Below are 17,369 nucleotides of genomic sequence, written 5' to 3'. Positions count from 1 at the left end.
TTTTAACTCTTTTTTTTCTCATAATTATATTGAGATGACAATTATATTGACATAGAGCAGAAACATTAAAGTTGTAGTATTTTTCACACACCCGCAAGATTTACTGGCTCAATAGACAGCCATCAACCTTACAGATGGCAGAAGATGGAAAGGAAAGGAAAGATTTGAACTTCACTGGGCAAGGTTTATGAAAATGGCATTGGCTGAGACACTAGAAATGATGATTTTATCCAGAATCTGCCTCAAACTCAATAATGGACAAAAACTTCAGTTTAATTCTATTCAAATTGTGGCTTTGAATATGAAATGTCAAAACAATACATTTCCATGATTAGCTAGACATATACGTGTACTTCTCCGGGGGCAGGTACTTTTGGGCAGTGGGGAGGTTCTATAGGAGGAAATTGTATGTTCTTGCATTCTTCTCATCCTCAAAATGGCTAAACAAAATAATAACAGTACGATGAGACTGAAGCACACACCAGAAGAAAAATCCCAGGGAAGGTGTTCAAAATGGATTGAATCATGCATTGCTTTACCCGTACCCCATGTTTTCCTATTAACCTTTAAATATTACTTTGCAGATGAAAATTTAGAACCAAATATCAAGAAGTGATTCTTTTCTTAAGTATCAGGTCAGTGAACAGAAGTTTAAATTGTTAGGAAATGTTCAAATTTGAGAATAAGTCTGCTCCATTTTTATAACCATACAAGTCCCTGCAGGACCAGCAAATTCCAACAACCTGGCCTGACTGTGACTTCCTCTGGAGCAGAAAAAAAAAAAACAAAAAAAAAACAGCACGCCCTAAAGCACTGAATCTTAACTTGCTAGGGAAGGTCACTTCAGTGCCTTTGGGAGATACTTCAGCCATACGGAAGCTGTGAAAGTAAAAATCAAAATGTTTGAGGGGCAGCAGCAATAAGGCAATCGTTCCCTTTTCTATCTCTTCATAACATCAGTGTGACAAATCTCTTACAGTGAAAATAACTCTGAATTGCCAATAGGCTGCCAGGTGAGAAGACAAGACACAGTGCGACTTTAGTTTAAGGGCAGATAAGTAGGTCAAAGGGTTTAGAGGAAAACCTTTTCTTTTTACCAGATGCTGAATTTCTCACTTAAAACAATTAAAAAAAAAAAAAAATCTCAATGGCTAGAATTCAGAATGATATAACTTCATTGGAAACTATTCTAATCATCTTTTTATTTAAGATTTATTTATTTTAGAAAAAACGGGAGAGTGTGAAAGGAGAGAGAGAGAGCACGTGCGCGAGAGCAGGGTGGGCATGGGGGCAGAGGGAGAGGGAGAGAGGGAATCTCAATCAGACTCCCCACTAAGCACAGAGCCTGATGCAGGGCTTGATCCCAGGGCTCTGAGATCATGATTTTTTAAACAGTATGATTATCCAGGGTCTTTCTCTACATTTGTTTCAGATGTACAGTATAAAGTTTCAACAATTCTATATACTACTCAGTGCTTTATCTATCTCGAAACTACGGCTTATTGCGAGATCTTAAATGCAATTTTGACTCTTGCCCTTTTATATTCACATGGGCAGCCCTGATTGGGTGTCTACCCTGTGCAAGATGCTGCACTAGATGCTGTGAGGAATGAAGACAAAGAGGAAATGGTCCTTGCTATTAAAGGGTCACAATCCAATGGCTTTCAAGTTTCAAAGTTAAAGAGAAAATATTCTAAAAATGAACCCTGAATTGTGAACTATTGTGATCACCTCTGTACACCTGTGCCTTCCTCTTTTTAATTCTCTGTTAGCAAGTCTTAGCAATGAGAGCTTGAGAGAGATTTTGAAGTTATCCAAAGAACATGTGGATGAGAGAAACAGATTTTTCTTTGAAGCTTAGAGTTCAAATGCAACACAGAGTCTGTCATAACAGATTTGCAAAGATACATGAGGCAGGCACACTGCTCTTAGGTCACGATTACCTGGATATGTTTTAGACTTTATTAGCCTTTTTGAAGCAAAAATAGATCCTTATTGGAAGCCTAAATAAAGGCAGTCTCAAAGGCAAACTGTCAGGGTCCCAAACATTCTAGGAGAAAAGGAATTTTAGTAAGTAGTAATAATAAAACTAGTTAAATATTGAGCTTTTACTATTTTTCAAGTACTCTGCAAAGTGTGGTCATGTGGATTCTCTCATTTATTCTCCCTAACAATGAAAATTTGAGTTAATTGAGCCTTGTGTATTTTACCCAAGTCAGGTAGGTAGAGGATTAGGACTCATTCCACCAATAACTCCTTCTCCCCTTCTCCCTGAACATGGTGGCCCTTGGATATACGTGTATACGTGTAGTGAATGAATGAATACATCAGATGTGTGGCCTCTTTGCCTTTTTCTAATTCCATTCAAGAAGTATCCAAATCACATGTGGGTTTTCTTTTCTTTTCTTTTTAAAGATTTTATTTATTTATTTGAGACAGAGAGAATGAGAGAGAGAGAGCACATGAGAGGGGGGAGGGTCAGAGGGAGACGCAGGCTCCCTGCCGAGCAGGGAGCCTGATGCGGGACTCGATCCAGGGACTCCAGGATCATGACCTGAGCCGAAAGCAGCCGCCCAACCAACTGAGCCACCCAGGTGCCCACATGTGGGTTTTCTGCCTGAAAGTTAAGTGCTGGTCATATGGACATTGAGTATACCTGTTTCTTGTGGATTTTTTTCTACTGGAAACCAAAACGATTCTCTGCAGGTAAGTTAATATTTTAGGAAGAGGGGTTTTGCTTGGTTTGGTTTGGTTTAGTTTCAAGTAATAAGTATTAAACTAGGGTTTTGTTTTGTTTTGCCTTTGAGTTCATTTAATAGTAGCAAGGTGAAATAGAAATAGCTTTCAGAATCTAAGGATCTGAAATATCTTTCAGAATCTACAGATAAGCTGTTGGAAGGACTCCTTTTATCTGAAAGCCATTCAAAATCAGAATTGCTATGCCCATGCTCATTTTCCTTCACTTATCACATGGCCACTTGCATCTCATTCTTTGTGCATTGTTTTGTTCTTTCTTTTTGCAAACCAGCTTTCTCAATTTTTCGATGTACTTAGCCACAACTCAGGATTATATTTTCAAGTGTTTGGTCCAACCACAGTCAGACTAAAGACAGATTTTTTTTTTCTTTTTTCTGTATCTCAACTATAAGTTCTCAGGAGGAAAAAAAAAATCTGAATTATCCACCTCCAAATTTCATCCCTCTCTATTTCATGATGCCAATGTATGGCATCATGTGGTAAGAACACCGGTAACAGTCACAGGGGTGAGGCTATTGCTCGTAAAAGGGAGAGTATATTCTTGGAAGACACACTAAAAGATTTGTCACTAACCTATGGAGGGGATATAGATTTTAGATATTTTCAGTTACTGTAACATTGACTCAGACTAAATTAATCAACTAAGACTGCTATCTATCAGACTCCATGGCCATTCAGATAATGTACCCATCTCTAGGACCTGATACCCCTGAGCATTATCAAAAGTGACCCTCTGGACTTTCAAAATAACAGCCCAGACCCAGACAGAATTTCCTTGGCCCATCTGTGTACAGTATATAGTATCCTAACTCTACTAAGAATATGGAACTGGAAAGGTGCTCATAATAATTTATGTGAGTCTGATCTTCCAGACAATCTATGGTTGAATAAAACATTCTTTGGCAAATGATAGTAATAGCGAGAGTAAGATAGTCTTAAAACACACATACACATATTTCCAAATACCTAGTTTACACAATGAAACATATATGTTATAACGTTTCTTGTGCCTTTAGGTACTTAGGAAAAATCAGAGGAACACCTTTCTCAGATTTATCACATCAGGAGAAGCATTCCAGAATCCTTTTATAGAATATATGTCACTAACTGCAAAATTAAATCAATACTATTGTCTGATGGATTTTAATATTCAAATCAAGCATTGATATATGAATGTGTGTATATATCTATATTTGCATTATGCATTTTCATGTAAGAAAAGGAACAATATTTCCATCAAAAATTTTCCCTTACCTAGTATGCAAGTAGACCTGGAAAAGGAAAGGCAAGGGCAGATCATCAAGACCAGTGTGCATTCATTAGTGATGTATATAAATGAAGGCTCATGTTCTCTGTACAACAGCCTCCTCAAGCATAGTTTTTTTTTGGTGTGAAAGAATGGAAGGATTGACAGCAAAAGAAAATACATACAATTGATTCATAAGCACTCGACATAATCATTTTCCCCTATTCTTTCTTATGCTAAATAACTCTAATGTTAATGGAAAGTTAGGGCAAATTCATGGGTTAAAAATGTACCTTTTATTAATACCAAAATGCTATGTAGATGATATTTGTAAGTGATGGCTAAGAAAAGAAAATATAAATTAGTGATAACTAAAATTGCTGTATCATATCAAGCTAGCTAAACAATGTAAGAAGTTGCTCTGATAAATGTAAAGCATATGAGAAAATGGAATCTGTATTATTAACTTCACTTCTGACATCACTGCTTTAAACTCATCTTTACACAGAGTGTTGAAAATCAATCTTGGATTTACAATTGATAGCAAAACGAAAATAATATTAAAATAGACTATATCATACACATATTAAGAATTTAACCAATAACTATGGATTATTTTTACCATATTAAATTAGCTTTTCTTCCTATTTTTATGGGGGTTTAAATGGGAAGTGGTTTCTGTAAAGAATTATAAGTTCATTTACATTTGATAAATATCATTAGTTGCCTAAAACATTTAAAAATTAATAAATTGGAAGACATTTAGAGGATCACCACCTGTAGAATATAATTTTTAAATTACCGCCAATCACTAAAAGGCAACTGACGGGTATTTCTTTGTGTTGGTTATTTATTTCAGACTTTACTTTTAGGGCTTTAAAAAAAAAACAAAACTGTCTTTTGCTATAAGTCATAAATTATCATCCCAGAATGGCATCTGTAAAAATTACATAACAAAAACATAAAAATATTGTATTTATATCGTTTATACAACTTTAGTACAGAAGTTCAGAAATATCAGGGTTTTTTGGACACCTCTTTCCTACCTGCTTGTGAGCGTGGTCATATGAATTAATGTGATTGTCAAACTCTTGATGCTTATGGTACTGCTTGTCACAGAGTTCACAGTAAAAATTGGCCTTCAGATCTTCCAGAGCTTTTGCTATGGTGTTCTCCTTCTCAGCATAATCCTAAAAAATAAAATTTCAAGGAAGGCAGCAATTAGTTCTTCCCTGAGTTGACTTTGTTCTGACAGTTGTCAACTTTAGCATAATAATTAGAGTTAGAAACAGAATATAACAAAGAAAAATAAAGCAAATTCCAGAAAGCTAAATCAGAAGAAATTATGAGCTGAAGAGAATAAAAGATTAACTGAAGAAGCCAAGATAAATGGTGGGAAGAACAGCAAAAACATGGAGAAGCAAACCAAACAAGGAAATAGAAGCCCTTGTTTGAACAAGTTCCTGTGTCCTGTTGGCAAAGAAAAAAAACAAAAATCATATAGTTATGTTGATTCAACTGCTGATTTCTGGCAATGGCTTAGTTAACATAAAACTTGTAAATTCTGAACAACATCTAAAATGTGTCCTGCATGAGGAAGCCCATATTGGTGCACAAATATTCAAGTTTGGTATTTTTGTTTGCTTGTTTCTTTAAATATCTAGAGAGTAACTTATTCATCCCAACTAGATTTCATTTAACTAATGTTTTCATAGTGACCCATATCATTTTAAGTTGAATTTTTAAAAATTCTCTACATCTTTAGAAAATGAGATTCTTTTCTGCAAGTTATTTACCTAAACTGAAAAGGATTAAACTGTATACAAGCAGATTGATTTCATCATGCTCACAGTAAATAAAGATGGCTATATAATCAAACCCCTGAAAAAAATGAAAAACGTAGTCAGTTATCATTAGTTTTCATTTACGAAACACAAAATAGCAAAATGTTTGTGGCTTTTAGGTTTTCTTAAATCTAAATTTGCTTGCTGTTTCATGGTTCCTTAAATGTTAACGTTGTTAGACGTAAATAAATTCTACATATTGAAACATTGTTCAGGTCTTTTGCTGAAGTGCTGATATGAAGACTAAATTTCAGTTGCTACCACAGAATATATTATGTTTCTAACTTACAGATTCTCTCATACTCAATTCCTTTAAAATTCAAATTAACTACATATTCAGGCCTCTTATGTGCTACTCTAAGAAACTAATTCTCTCAGGCACTGGGATATGGAGATGAGATGACACAGTCCTCTCTATGTCAGTGGGAACTCTCCTCTCTCTAAATACACAAGCTAAAAAGGACTCAGAGTTTGAATGTTTAAATTGCTTCTACAAAATGTAAACATGGTTCACTAATTGTAATTTAATGAATAAGACTTTCCTTACTTTATTGTACTATATATTTATGCACATAACACATATCATAAAATTCATCATATTTGTATATATAACTTATAATATACATTATGGTAACTGATAAATAAATATACTTGCCATAATCTAAAAATACATAACACAGTTTCTCACTGTAAAGACAATGATCCATTTTTCTATTAGTTTTATCAGTTTCTATTAGTTTAGATCCATTTTCTATTAGTTTTCTATTAGTTTCTATTAGAGGTGGTAAGCTACAAAATCATTCAAATCATTTATATATGATTTATCAATTCAGTATTTAATTTGCCATTTCTCAGCAGATTTGTGAAATACTTCCTATTATTATTTTTGATTCCTTCCAATATGTTGTTTAAAAAACGCTTGTTTAAAAAGATGAAAATGAGTCATATATAACTGAACTCATTACTGAATTCTTACAAAATCTTTAAAATAATACTTTGTGGATTAGCCAATTTAAATGAAACAAAAATTAAGTACTATGATTTCATAGCTAAAGTGTGTGAAGCAGAGATAAAATTCCAATCAATATGAGTTATATTATAATGGCAATAGTTTTTGGCTCAAAGCTGAGTTAGCTCTCAAAATAATATTCTTGAACAGCAGTTTCTTTGCAAACTAGTTGATTCTCCTCATTAATTATAATTACAGTTAAGCTACTTCCTCTCTCAAAGTATTTCATTATTTCTTATTATTGTATAGGTTTACTTTTTCTTCCTAAGATTGATATTCCCTCAGAGAAGCAATAATTGTTTCTTACTTATTCTTTCCACAAAAATGGGAGTAGTTTTAAGTAAAGCAAACTGAAATTTGTAGGTAAATTGCATCCTTCCAAAATATTAGCCTGAGTCTAGATTTGAAGAGAAAAACAAATCAAAAACAATAGCGAGCATTTACTCGGTGCTTGTTTAGGATCAGTCACTCATTAAGAGTGTGCATGTGTTAACTCACTTAATCCTGATTAAAATTATGGAGATGTGTAGTTCAAACATTTTCTCATTTTACAGGTGAAGGTACCAAAGTACAAGAAAGTTAAATAATTAGCTCAAGGATGTATAATGAATAAATGTGCAGCCCATATTTGAACCAAAATAATCTGGCTCATAGCATTTTGCTATGTTCACACTTTTAAGCACATAAAAAAAGTAGAAATAGTATAATAACCCGCACATAACCATCAACTGGATTCATTAATTTATCAACTCAGGGTCAACTTATTTCAACTTACCTATCCTATCTCATACCCTTTCCTCTACTTCAGATAATTTTTAAGGAAATTCCCAAGTTCATGTAATGTTACCTGTAAATCTTTCAGAATGTATCTAAAATACGACTTTTTACAAGTATCATCACATAGCCAGTATCAGACCCAAATATACAACAATGAAGAAACCAAAATCATCCCTTACTATCATCAAATATCCAGTGTGTTCAAATCACTACAATCATCTAATAGTTTAAACTAGTTTGTTCAAAACAGATTTATTTTCTTTTAAAATTCTAAGGCTTTTTTTCTTTCATTAAAAAAACAGATTTCAAATAAGGCTCATACATTCCCATGATCTGATATGCTTCTCAGTCTCTTTTATTATGTCTTCCCTCTTTTTGTTTTATTACTCATTACAATTTATTTCTCAGAAAAAATTTTAAATTATACTTCACATTTTGAAAAAAATACTGAGAAACAAAATATTGAGAAATAAAAATATAGAAATGTTATAAGGATAGGATAATAAACTTAAAAAAAAAAAACTATTTATTCATTTTTAGAGAGAGAGAGCGAGGGGAGGGAGAGGGATAAGCAGACTTCGAGCTGAGCCCCAAGCTGGGCTCAATCCCACAACCCTGAGATCATGACCTGATCCGAAATCAAGAGTCAGACACTTAACTGACTGACTCACCCAGGCGCCCCAATAATAAACTCTTATATAACCTTCACTTAATTAAAATTACTGCTAATATTCTGACATATGTTTATTCTATCATCTCTCATCTATCTATCTATCTATCTATCTATCTATCTATCTATCTATCTATCTATCTATCATCCTCTAAGATATGAAAAAAATATAGCTTAGTTGAAGCTAAGGTTGTAAATTGCACAGTAAGGAACATTTTTACATTCTCCTTCATTGTGGATGATACTGAAAGAGGCACTGACTGAGATTATAAGGCACAATGATATTCAACACAACCATTCCACTGCAGAAGGTAAGAAATATATTTGAGTGAGATGAAAAAGGAGCACAGTGGTTCATGTAAACTCAACCTCAAATTTCCCCCTTCTATCTGGCAAACCCACTCTATTCAAGAATGTACACAACTTCTGTAATGTCCCACTGAATGTGATGGTAGAAAGTGAAGAAGGAACAGGCTTCTTGTAGCTAATCAGGTCATCCAAATCCATCGCATTTTAGAGATTTCTAAAAAGAATAAAGGTTGAATCCTTACTTTCAGGAAAGTAGCATATAATTCCAAAGTTAGAAAGTCAAGAATGTTTTAATATGCAACCTTAGCAATTGCACAGTGTAATAGTTTTTGCAGATGCAAATTGAAACATAGAAGTCAATGGTTTATCCACAGGCCCAGGGCTATTCCACCCACCATTTATTGAAAAATGAAGAGGGCCAATGTAGGACTGTGAAGGAGAAAAGTTATTTTCCAAAAGGACACACCTCATGGTGACTTCAGCATAACATTTGGTGTCAGATAATATTCAGCCTCTCCTGAAAGGCAGCCATAACTTGGTGCACTCGAGTAGTCTTCCCTGCGGAATGTGAGCTCCATGAGGGCAGGGATTTGTAGCTGTTTCGTTTACTTCTCTATCTCCAATGCTTTTAACAGAGCCAAGCATTGGCAGACATTCAACATATATGTAGACACTTTTGCACATACATAACAAGCAAACAAAACAGAAACTAGCAGCACTAGATACGTAATATTTTTAAAATAGTTGTGCTCATGCTTGGGTTTGTAGTATCCAGTTATTTGGGGAATGCTTTTAGAGCTAATACCAAGTTATGCTGTATATAAATTATTATTGCTAAATAGTAGTTGACATCATATATTACATTCTAATATTTCTGCTAGGAATACTCCTTTTAAAGAAATTAAAATTACAAAGATATAAATAGATGGGAGCACTCTTAATGCATAATTATTTTCAATGCTGAAAAGGAACATTTGTATGTAATTAACACTTAAAATACTTAGGAAAATCTCCCTCTCTCTCTCTCCCTCTGTCTCTCTCTCTCTGTCTCTCTGATATTACTTCATCAAGAATAAAAGCATCCTTGAACACAACATCAAAAATGAATGATGTAGGGGCGCCTGGGTGGCTCAGTCGTTAAGCGTCTGCCTTCGGCTCAGGTCATGATCCCAGGGTCCTGGGATCGAGCCCTGCATCGGGCTCCCTGCTCGGCGGGAAGCCTGCTTCTCCCTTTCCCACTCCCCCTGCTTGTGTTCCCTCTCTCGCTGTGTCTCTCTCTGTCAAATAAATAAAATCTTAAAAAAAAAAAAAAACCCTAAAAAAAAAAAAAAAGAATGATGTACTGTATGTTGGCTAACTGAACATAATAAAAAAAAAAGAATAAAAGCATCCTTATGATGTAAATTCAGGATAAATTTTATCATAAGTTCTTTAAAAAGAGGAAGCAAAAACAAGTCTTTGATACATTTTGATTATAATGAAAAAATTAATCACAGAAGGACACTTGGGTGGCTCAGTCATTAAGCATCTGTCTTCAGCTCAGGTCATGATCCCAGGGTCCTGGGATCAGGCCGGGCATCGGGCTCCCTGCTCAGCGGGGAATCTGCTTCTCCCTCTCCCACTCCCCCCCCCCCGCTTGTGCTCTCTCTCTCTCTGTCAAATAAATAAATAGAATCTTTAAAAAAAATTAAAGAGATGGCAAAACTGTTATTTTCTAGAAGAATATCTAGACAGAAGACACTTCATTTGGAAGTCCATAGTCCACAGTCTACATTCCCTGTAAAATAGTGCACATCTTCTAGGCCATGTCTTTTGTTTTAGTCATTACTTAAGTGATTAACTCTGAGATGGTCCAGCAGCTTCATGAGTGCCATGTGATTGCATTTTCCCCCAGCCTATGTTGAGACATCTTCCTTCCCTGTCCAGGGGCTTCTCTGATTCATGAAATGGGGGTTTGTAAGATCTCACTCAGCACTAAAAAATGCACAACCCAGAAGTGCTGAGGAGTGAATGCAATATAGGTCCACTCTTGACCACTGTGGAGGGTAAGAACTCCAGAATAAATTCTTTCCTCCTTTATCTATAGGCAGTCATTTTTTTTTTTTTTAAAGATTTTACCCATTTGACAGGGACACAGCGAGAGAGGGAACACAAGCAGGGGGAGTGGGAGAGGGAGAAGAAGGCTTCCTGTGGAGCAGGGAGCCCGATGTGGGGCTCGATCCCAGGACCCGAGCTGAAGGCAGACACCCAACGACTGAGCCACCCAGGCGCCCCCAGGCCATCATTTCTGAGACCCACTTCTAAGATTCCACAGAGGGTCCCAGTGAGATTGAGCTTGTAATAGTGGCTATCAGTATACCCTTATATGACTTTTCCTTACTTACCTGTTTTATTTTTCTGGAACTTCATTTCTGCCTCCTGGAATAATTTCCCAAATAACTAACTGCATGCATAGAAACCTTTCTCCTAGGCTTGAATTTTAAGAAAAACTGGGCTAAGATTATAAAGTTTTTGTTTGATTTTTTTTTTTTTGGTGTTTCCTGTGAATGTCTTACTTATCAGCTACATTTCCTAGAATAATTTAAGATGACATCATTCTTCAGTTCAAAACTCTCCAATAGTCCCTCATTGTCATTAGAATAAATATCCTTACAATGACCTACACACAATTCCTACTCTACCTGGTTCCTGGCTACAGCTCTGCCATCATCTTCTAGCATTCTCTCTCTCACTTTGCCTTAGCCACCCTTATTTCTTTAATGTTTCTGAACCTTTCTCAACCATACACCCACTTTCATACTTAGACTTGTTATTTATTCTGCATGGAACGTTTTACACCAAATGTTTGTACAAAGTTGTTGTTAACTTCCAGCAGATCTCTGCTAAAATGCCATTTCCTTAAAGATAAATTCCGTTATCATCATTCTAGAAGAAAATAACTTTTTATTCTCTGTCTTCTTTACCTTTTTCTTATAAGTTGCAGGTGTACAGCTTTATAATTTAACATCTGGATACAAAGTGATCACCACAAGTCTGGCTACCATCCATCACCATATAGTCGACCCCCTTTACTCATTTTGTACACTCCAACCCATTTCTCCTCTGGTTACCATTAGTCTGTTCCCTGTACCTGTGAATTTGTTTTTGTTTTATTTTGTTTGTTCATTTGTTTTAGATTCCACATATGAATGAAATCATAGAGTATTTGTCTTTCTCCATCTGACTTATTTCACTTAGCTTAATACTTTCAAGGCCCATCCATGTTGTCATTAATAGTAGGGTTTCATTCTATTTATGGCTTTTCTTTTTTTATCTTCCCCTTTAATGTGAAGAAGAGAAAGTTTATTCAGGAGGAAAACAGAGAGCACCTTTGGGTGTTGGAATCTGAAAGCTATAATAACAATAAGGAGAGACTGAGTACAAAAGAAGGCATGCAGGAATCTGATTTAAATCTGATTTAAATCCCTTTTCTATTAGGCAAGAGGGTAACCATTTCTGAGTGACAAAGGCTGTGCTATTGTCTCAAAATATGTGTCATTCTCTTCTTAAAGTCTACGTTCTATTATTTCAAAGGCTGAAAAATGGATAACAATATAATTTTGAAGAATATAGAAGGGACAAGTAAGGGTTGAGTCAGAAAGTTATAATTTTATCAAAAGTCACAGATTTATTGAATGGAATTATAATAACATATATGCATTTAAATGTGAGTTTTTTTTAAAGGATTCCATAGAAATGCAGGTATACCACCATGGAAGGTGAAGGCAGAGACAGAATACAAAAGGAAAACCAAAAACAAAACTGTGTATTGAATATCATATTTCTATAGACAACTCTGGTGAGCAAAATTGAGTATAACCCAACAGCAAGGACAAAGTATAATTTAATGTCCACATTTACGAGAACTGGACAAAGTTGTTTCTTAAAATTGGTAACTTCTTTCAGAATTAGTTTTAAGCAAGAGTATTCATTCATAAGGTTTTATCTGTTTCTCTTCTGTTGTTTAGCTGATAACAACCACTGGATAACTGGCACAGAACCTGTTCATGTAAAAGAAGAATGGATTCCCAAGCTTTAACTATCAGAATACATTCTTGCCTACCTCACTTGGCTTGCCTCTTTGGAGGCATCCATTTCTGTTTTCATCCATGGGTCCTACAGGAAGCCCTAGCCTGTGACTAAGACTTGTTAGACTCTCTGGTTAATTTAACACAGTATTTAGTACAGCTTGAGAAGGTAACAGAAAATTGGGTTACACTTTTCCCTTCATGTTTGGAAAGATCTGAGGGACAGCATATTTTAATAGTTGGCTGAAATTTAACATTACTCTGCAGTCTCCCGATGCATAAAGTAAGGCTATGGGGATCTCATTTTCAAGGCAAACCAGAAAAAAGTGTATCAGGTTTTCTGAAGCTGAATGCTAGCTGAAGTGTGTAGAATTCTAGTTCATGTTTATAAAATATCATATGGAGATTAATAATTCCAACATGGAAATTCTATATAAATAGATGCTGCAAAGAGTCTCAGTGTAGATGAGCAGTAGTAATTTAATGTACTTGTTTCATTTTAGAAATCTCTTAATTTTATCAGCAGCAGCCATTTTCTCTGAAAGGTATTGGAAAGGGGTGTAATGATTTGATGCATATTTGTTAGCGTCTCAGTTGTAACAGTAACCAGAACAATAAGACAGAACAGTTTTTCTAGTAAAATGTCTCACTGGTTTTCTTAGCTTGAGTTCACCTAGAAATAGACAGTGAGACAAGGAGTGGAGTTTAAGTGGTTTATTTGAGATCTCAGGAAACAGTGGCAGAAGAGTGGCAAAGTGAGAAGAGAGTAGGAAGCAGATAAAGATTTCTGGTTTCAGCTCTGACATGTACAGACCTTGGAAGTCATCGCTCCTGTCCTTACAACAAGAACAATCTATGAAAAATGAAAATCAATTCTTTTTCTCAGAACTGTGAGAGAACAAAGGTCATAGGGTGAAACTCCACTTCAAAATCTGGACAGACAAGCACATTCAGTAACAAATATCTGCTTACTTGGATCAGAAATTGCTGGAGCCATGAATTGGTAGGAACTCTCAAATGTTAACTAATAAATTCTATGGGCTGACTCTGGTCTAGTGTGTGAGACAGAAACTCCTGGTGGCTGAAATCTTAGAGGGACACCAAACATTTCTGTAGGCTTTGTTTTGATGAATTCCATCAGGTTCTCATGAGGATAGTCTGAGAAAGTCCCTTGTGTCCCTGAAAGGTGGTTAGGAATTAAAAACTACTGTGAAATAAGCCAAGATCCTTATCTATAACTAAAACCCACTCCCAAGGGATAGGGTATTTCCATGTCTCAATTCAAAGATGCTATTCTAGCCAGGAAAAGGAATTTACTTTCTCTATAGTCTTCCTGCCTCATTAAAGTTGTGGGGTTGACATGGTCAACAAGGGTCATGGCTTCCAAAAAATAGAGTGGGAATTCAATAGCCAAAAAAAAAAAAAAAAAAAAAAAAATGGAGTTAGGGCTCGGGAGACAGAGAGATAAAGGAGCTATATCACAGGAGAAACACATAGGACAGTCATAGCCCTGAGATGGAGATACATTAGAGGACTAATACTGAAAAGTTATAAAATGCTCCCTCTCCCCACACCTTCCCAACCCAGCTATAGGGCTCCAGTATCATAGTGGCTTAGAGCTGAAGGAGTTGCACATTACACACTTTTTCTGAGGAGATGTACATAGGGGAACAAGAAGTTAAAAAGGCACACACAATCAAGGACACTAGAGGACCTTAGTTTCTATTACCTGATACATGTCCAGCTTTCAACCAAAAATTACAAAGAATTCCAAAAGGTAAGTAAAAGAAACAGTCTGAAGAGAAACAATAAGCACTAGAACAAGGCTCAGAATTTAGGTATTACACAGATGTTGGTATTATCAGAGAGGGAATTTTAATACAACTACGACTGATGTGTTAAAGTCTCTAAAGGAAAAAGTAGGCAAAATGCAGGAATAGATGGCTTATGTAAACAAAGAAATAAAAATTTTAAGAAAGAATCATATGAAAAGAATAGAAATCAAAAACAGTTTAAAATGAAAAATGCCTTCAATGGACTCATCAGTAGATGTGACACAGCTGAGAAAAAGAATCAGTAAACTTGAAGATGTAATCTTTCAAATTGAAATGAAGAAAGGAAGAAAACAGAACAGAAGAACATCCAGGAACTATAGGATAATATCAGACAGTATAACATATGTATATTTGGAGTATCAGGAGAAGAGAGATAATAGAGTAGAAAGAAATTTGAAGTAATAATGACTGAAAATTTTTCCAATTAATATCACACACCAAACCACAGATTTAGGAAGCTCAGAGAACACCAAAAGAATATAAATAACAATACAACAGCAACAATCACCTAGACATATCATATTTACAGCAAAAAAGCTACAGACAGTGAAAATCTTGAATTCAGATTTCAAAACAGGGGGGAAAAGCCTTATTTAGGAAGAAACAAGGATAATGATTACAACAGACTTTTCATCAGAAACCACACAAATGAGAGGAGAGTGAAATGGTAGTTGGAAATTTTTAAAGTGTTGAAAAGAAAAACAGAACAAAACAAAAACCACATTAACCTAGAACTCTATATCTAGCAAAATTATCCCTCAAAAGTGAAGCAGAACTAGACTTTCTTGGATAAACAAAAATAAATGAATTCATTGCCAACAAATATGACCTGTAAGAAATGTTAAAGGGGAGGGCGCCTGGGTGGCTCAGTTGGTTAAGCGACTGCCTTTGGCTCAGGTCATGATCCTGGAGTCCCGGGATCAAGTCCCGCATCGGGCTCCCTGCTCAGCAGGGAGTCTGCTTCTCCCTCTGACCCTCCTCCCTCTCATGCTCTCTGTCTCTCATTCTCTCTCTCTCAAATAAATAAATAAAATCTTAAAAAAAAAAGAAATGTTAAAAGAAGTTCTTCAGAAAGAAAATTATGTAGGAAAAGTATTGGAGAAAAAATAAATTAAGGTGTATCAATCAAGGTATATCTATATCTTTATCATCTATCATCTATCTATCTATCTATCTATCTATCCATACATACATATTCTTCATGGATCCAAAAGTTAATTTTATTTAAAACAATAATATTACAAATGAATTGGGTGATTATTGCATATGGATAAATAAAATGAATCACAACAATGTCAGAAAGGACTGGGAGAAGAATTAAGAATACTCTCATATAAGATACCTACGTTATATGTGATATGGTACAGTTACATGAAGGTGGACTCAGATTAGTAAATACGTATGCTGTAAACCCTAGATCAACCACTAAAAAAAGCATTGAAAAGGAGTATAATCTATACTCTAGGAGAAGTGATAAAGTTGAATCATAAATGGCTCAGTTAGAACCAAGGAAAGTGGGAAAGACAGGCGGAGAAACAAAGAACAAATTCAACAAATTGAAAATAATTACAAACATGGTAGCTATTACAACAACTATATCAACAATCGCTTTTAATGTGAATGGTCGAATTATAGCAATTAAAAGACAAAGATTGTCAGAGTAGATTTAAAAAACCCAGACTAACTACATGTTGTCTACAAGAAACCCACTTGAAATATAAAGCCTCAGGTTAAAAATAAAGGAATGTAAGTCAGTAAAGATTATATTTCGAAGCATTACTACAGAGGCAAATGAAGCTTGCTCATGCTAGAAACTCTGGAAACTAGTGCAGAATACAAACATCAGAGCTTTTATAGCCATGAATCAAGGAAGTATGCTATTTATTCAATAAATCCCCTTAAGCATTAGTTGATGGCAATTTTCAGAGGGCATTTACACTTGGAATTTTGGGTTTTTTCATGCTCAAGAATGGAGTGGTATCTGGTGCCTGGTAAAAGTTCTCAGGAAAAGGGTTCAGGCGCTAGCAGTCAGAAGCCAGGACCGTGTGCATGAAAATGGTACCTGTTGATGGGTTATGGATGGGGCACCAAGAACATATATATATATATACTTTCTCACTATTTGATATTACATTATATAACTGTTGTAATCTCACTCCTGTAAGTTCTATAAAGTTCAGGATCTTTAATTGCTTTGTTCATTGCCATATCCCTAATGTCTAAAAGAGTGACTAGAACAAACAACTGTTTAAAAAATCTTTGTTATATAAATGAATGAATAAACTATAACTGTATTTTTGGATGTTGTACATACCATTTATTGTTTCCAATCTTGAACCATGTTTTTGGTGGCATGCACTATTTAGTTGGGTGGAAAAATGTTTGAAATACCCAAAATGTACACTTTTTTTTCTACTGAGATTTAGGGGCTAAATACTTATAATCCTTGCTAAGTATCTGTGCAAAATTTAATGCGTTTCATACAGTAATATTCTAAAGAATGATTTTAAATACTACAATATAAATCAACACTGTTAATTCTACATGAAGTTATGATTTACTGGTTTAGTTTGCAATGGCGAGAAGAAATGATGCACTCAGAGGTACAAATATCTGCCCATTATGATCAGCAAAAACCATGTTCATAAAGTGTAAAACATAAATCCATTCATAGAATTAAAATTAAAAATAATAAAAATGAAAAAACCCATAAATCCATTCATCCAATAATCATTTATGGGGTTCCTGTAGGTATTAAGTACCCTCAGAGACACTAATGTGTATAAAACTATCTCTTTTCTATTAACACCATTAAGTTGCAGATGCAAAAGAATGACAAATTTTGTTCATTATGA

The 17,369-nt window shown here is 35.0% G+C and overlaps 1 protein-coding gene across 1 annotated transcript in view; it reads right to left on the bottom strand.

Moving 5' to 3' along the window:
• ZNF804A (zinc finger protein 804A) overlaps window positions 1-17,369 on the bottom strand; it is a 279,720-nt gene that overhangs the window by 53,787 nt on the left and 208,564 nt on the right. Inside the window, exon 2 of the mRNA XM_045867379.2 lies at window positions 5,050-5,193. Within this exon, the coding sequence (XP_045723335.1) occupies window positions 5,050-5,193 (144 nt within the window). The remainder of the gene's footprint in view (window positions 1-5,049; window positions 5,194-17,369) is intronic.

This window comes from Mirounga angustirostris, unplaced genomic scaffold (genome assembly GCF_029215605.1).
Source record: "Mirounga angustirostris isolate CCGP_5_RB_7025 unplaced genomic scaffold, mMirAng1.0.hap1 SCAF_3, whole genome shotgun sequence".
Taxonomy (NCBI): Eukaryota; Metazoa; Chordata; class Mammalia; order Carnivora; family Phocidae; genus Mirounga; species Mirounga angustirostris.
This window is presented reverse-complemented; position numbering and strand designations above follow the sequence as displayed.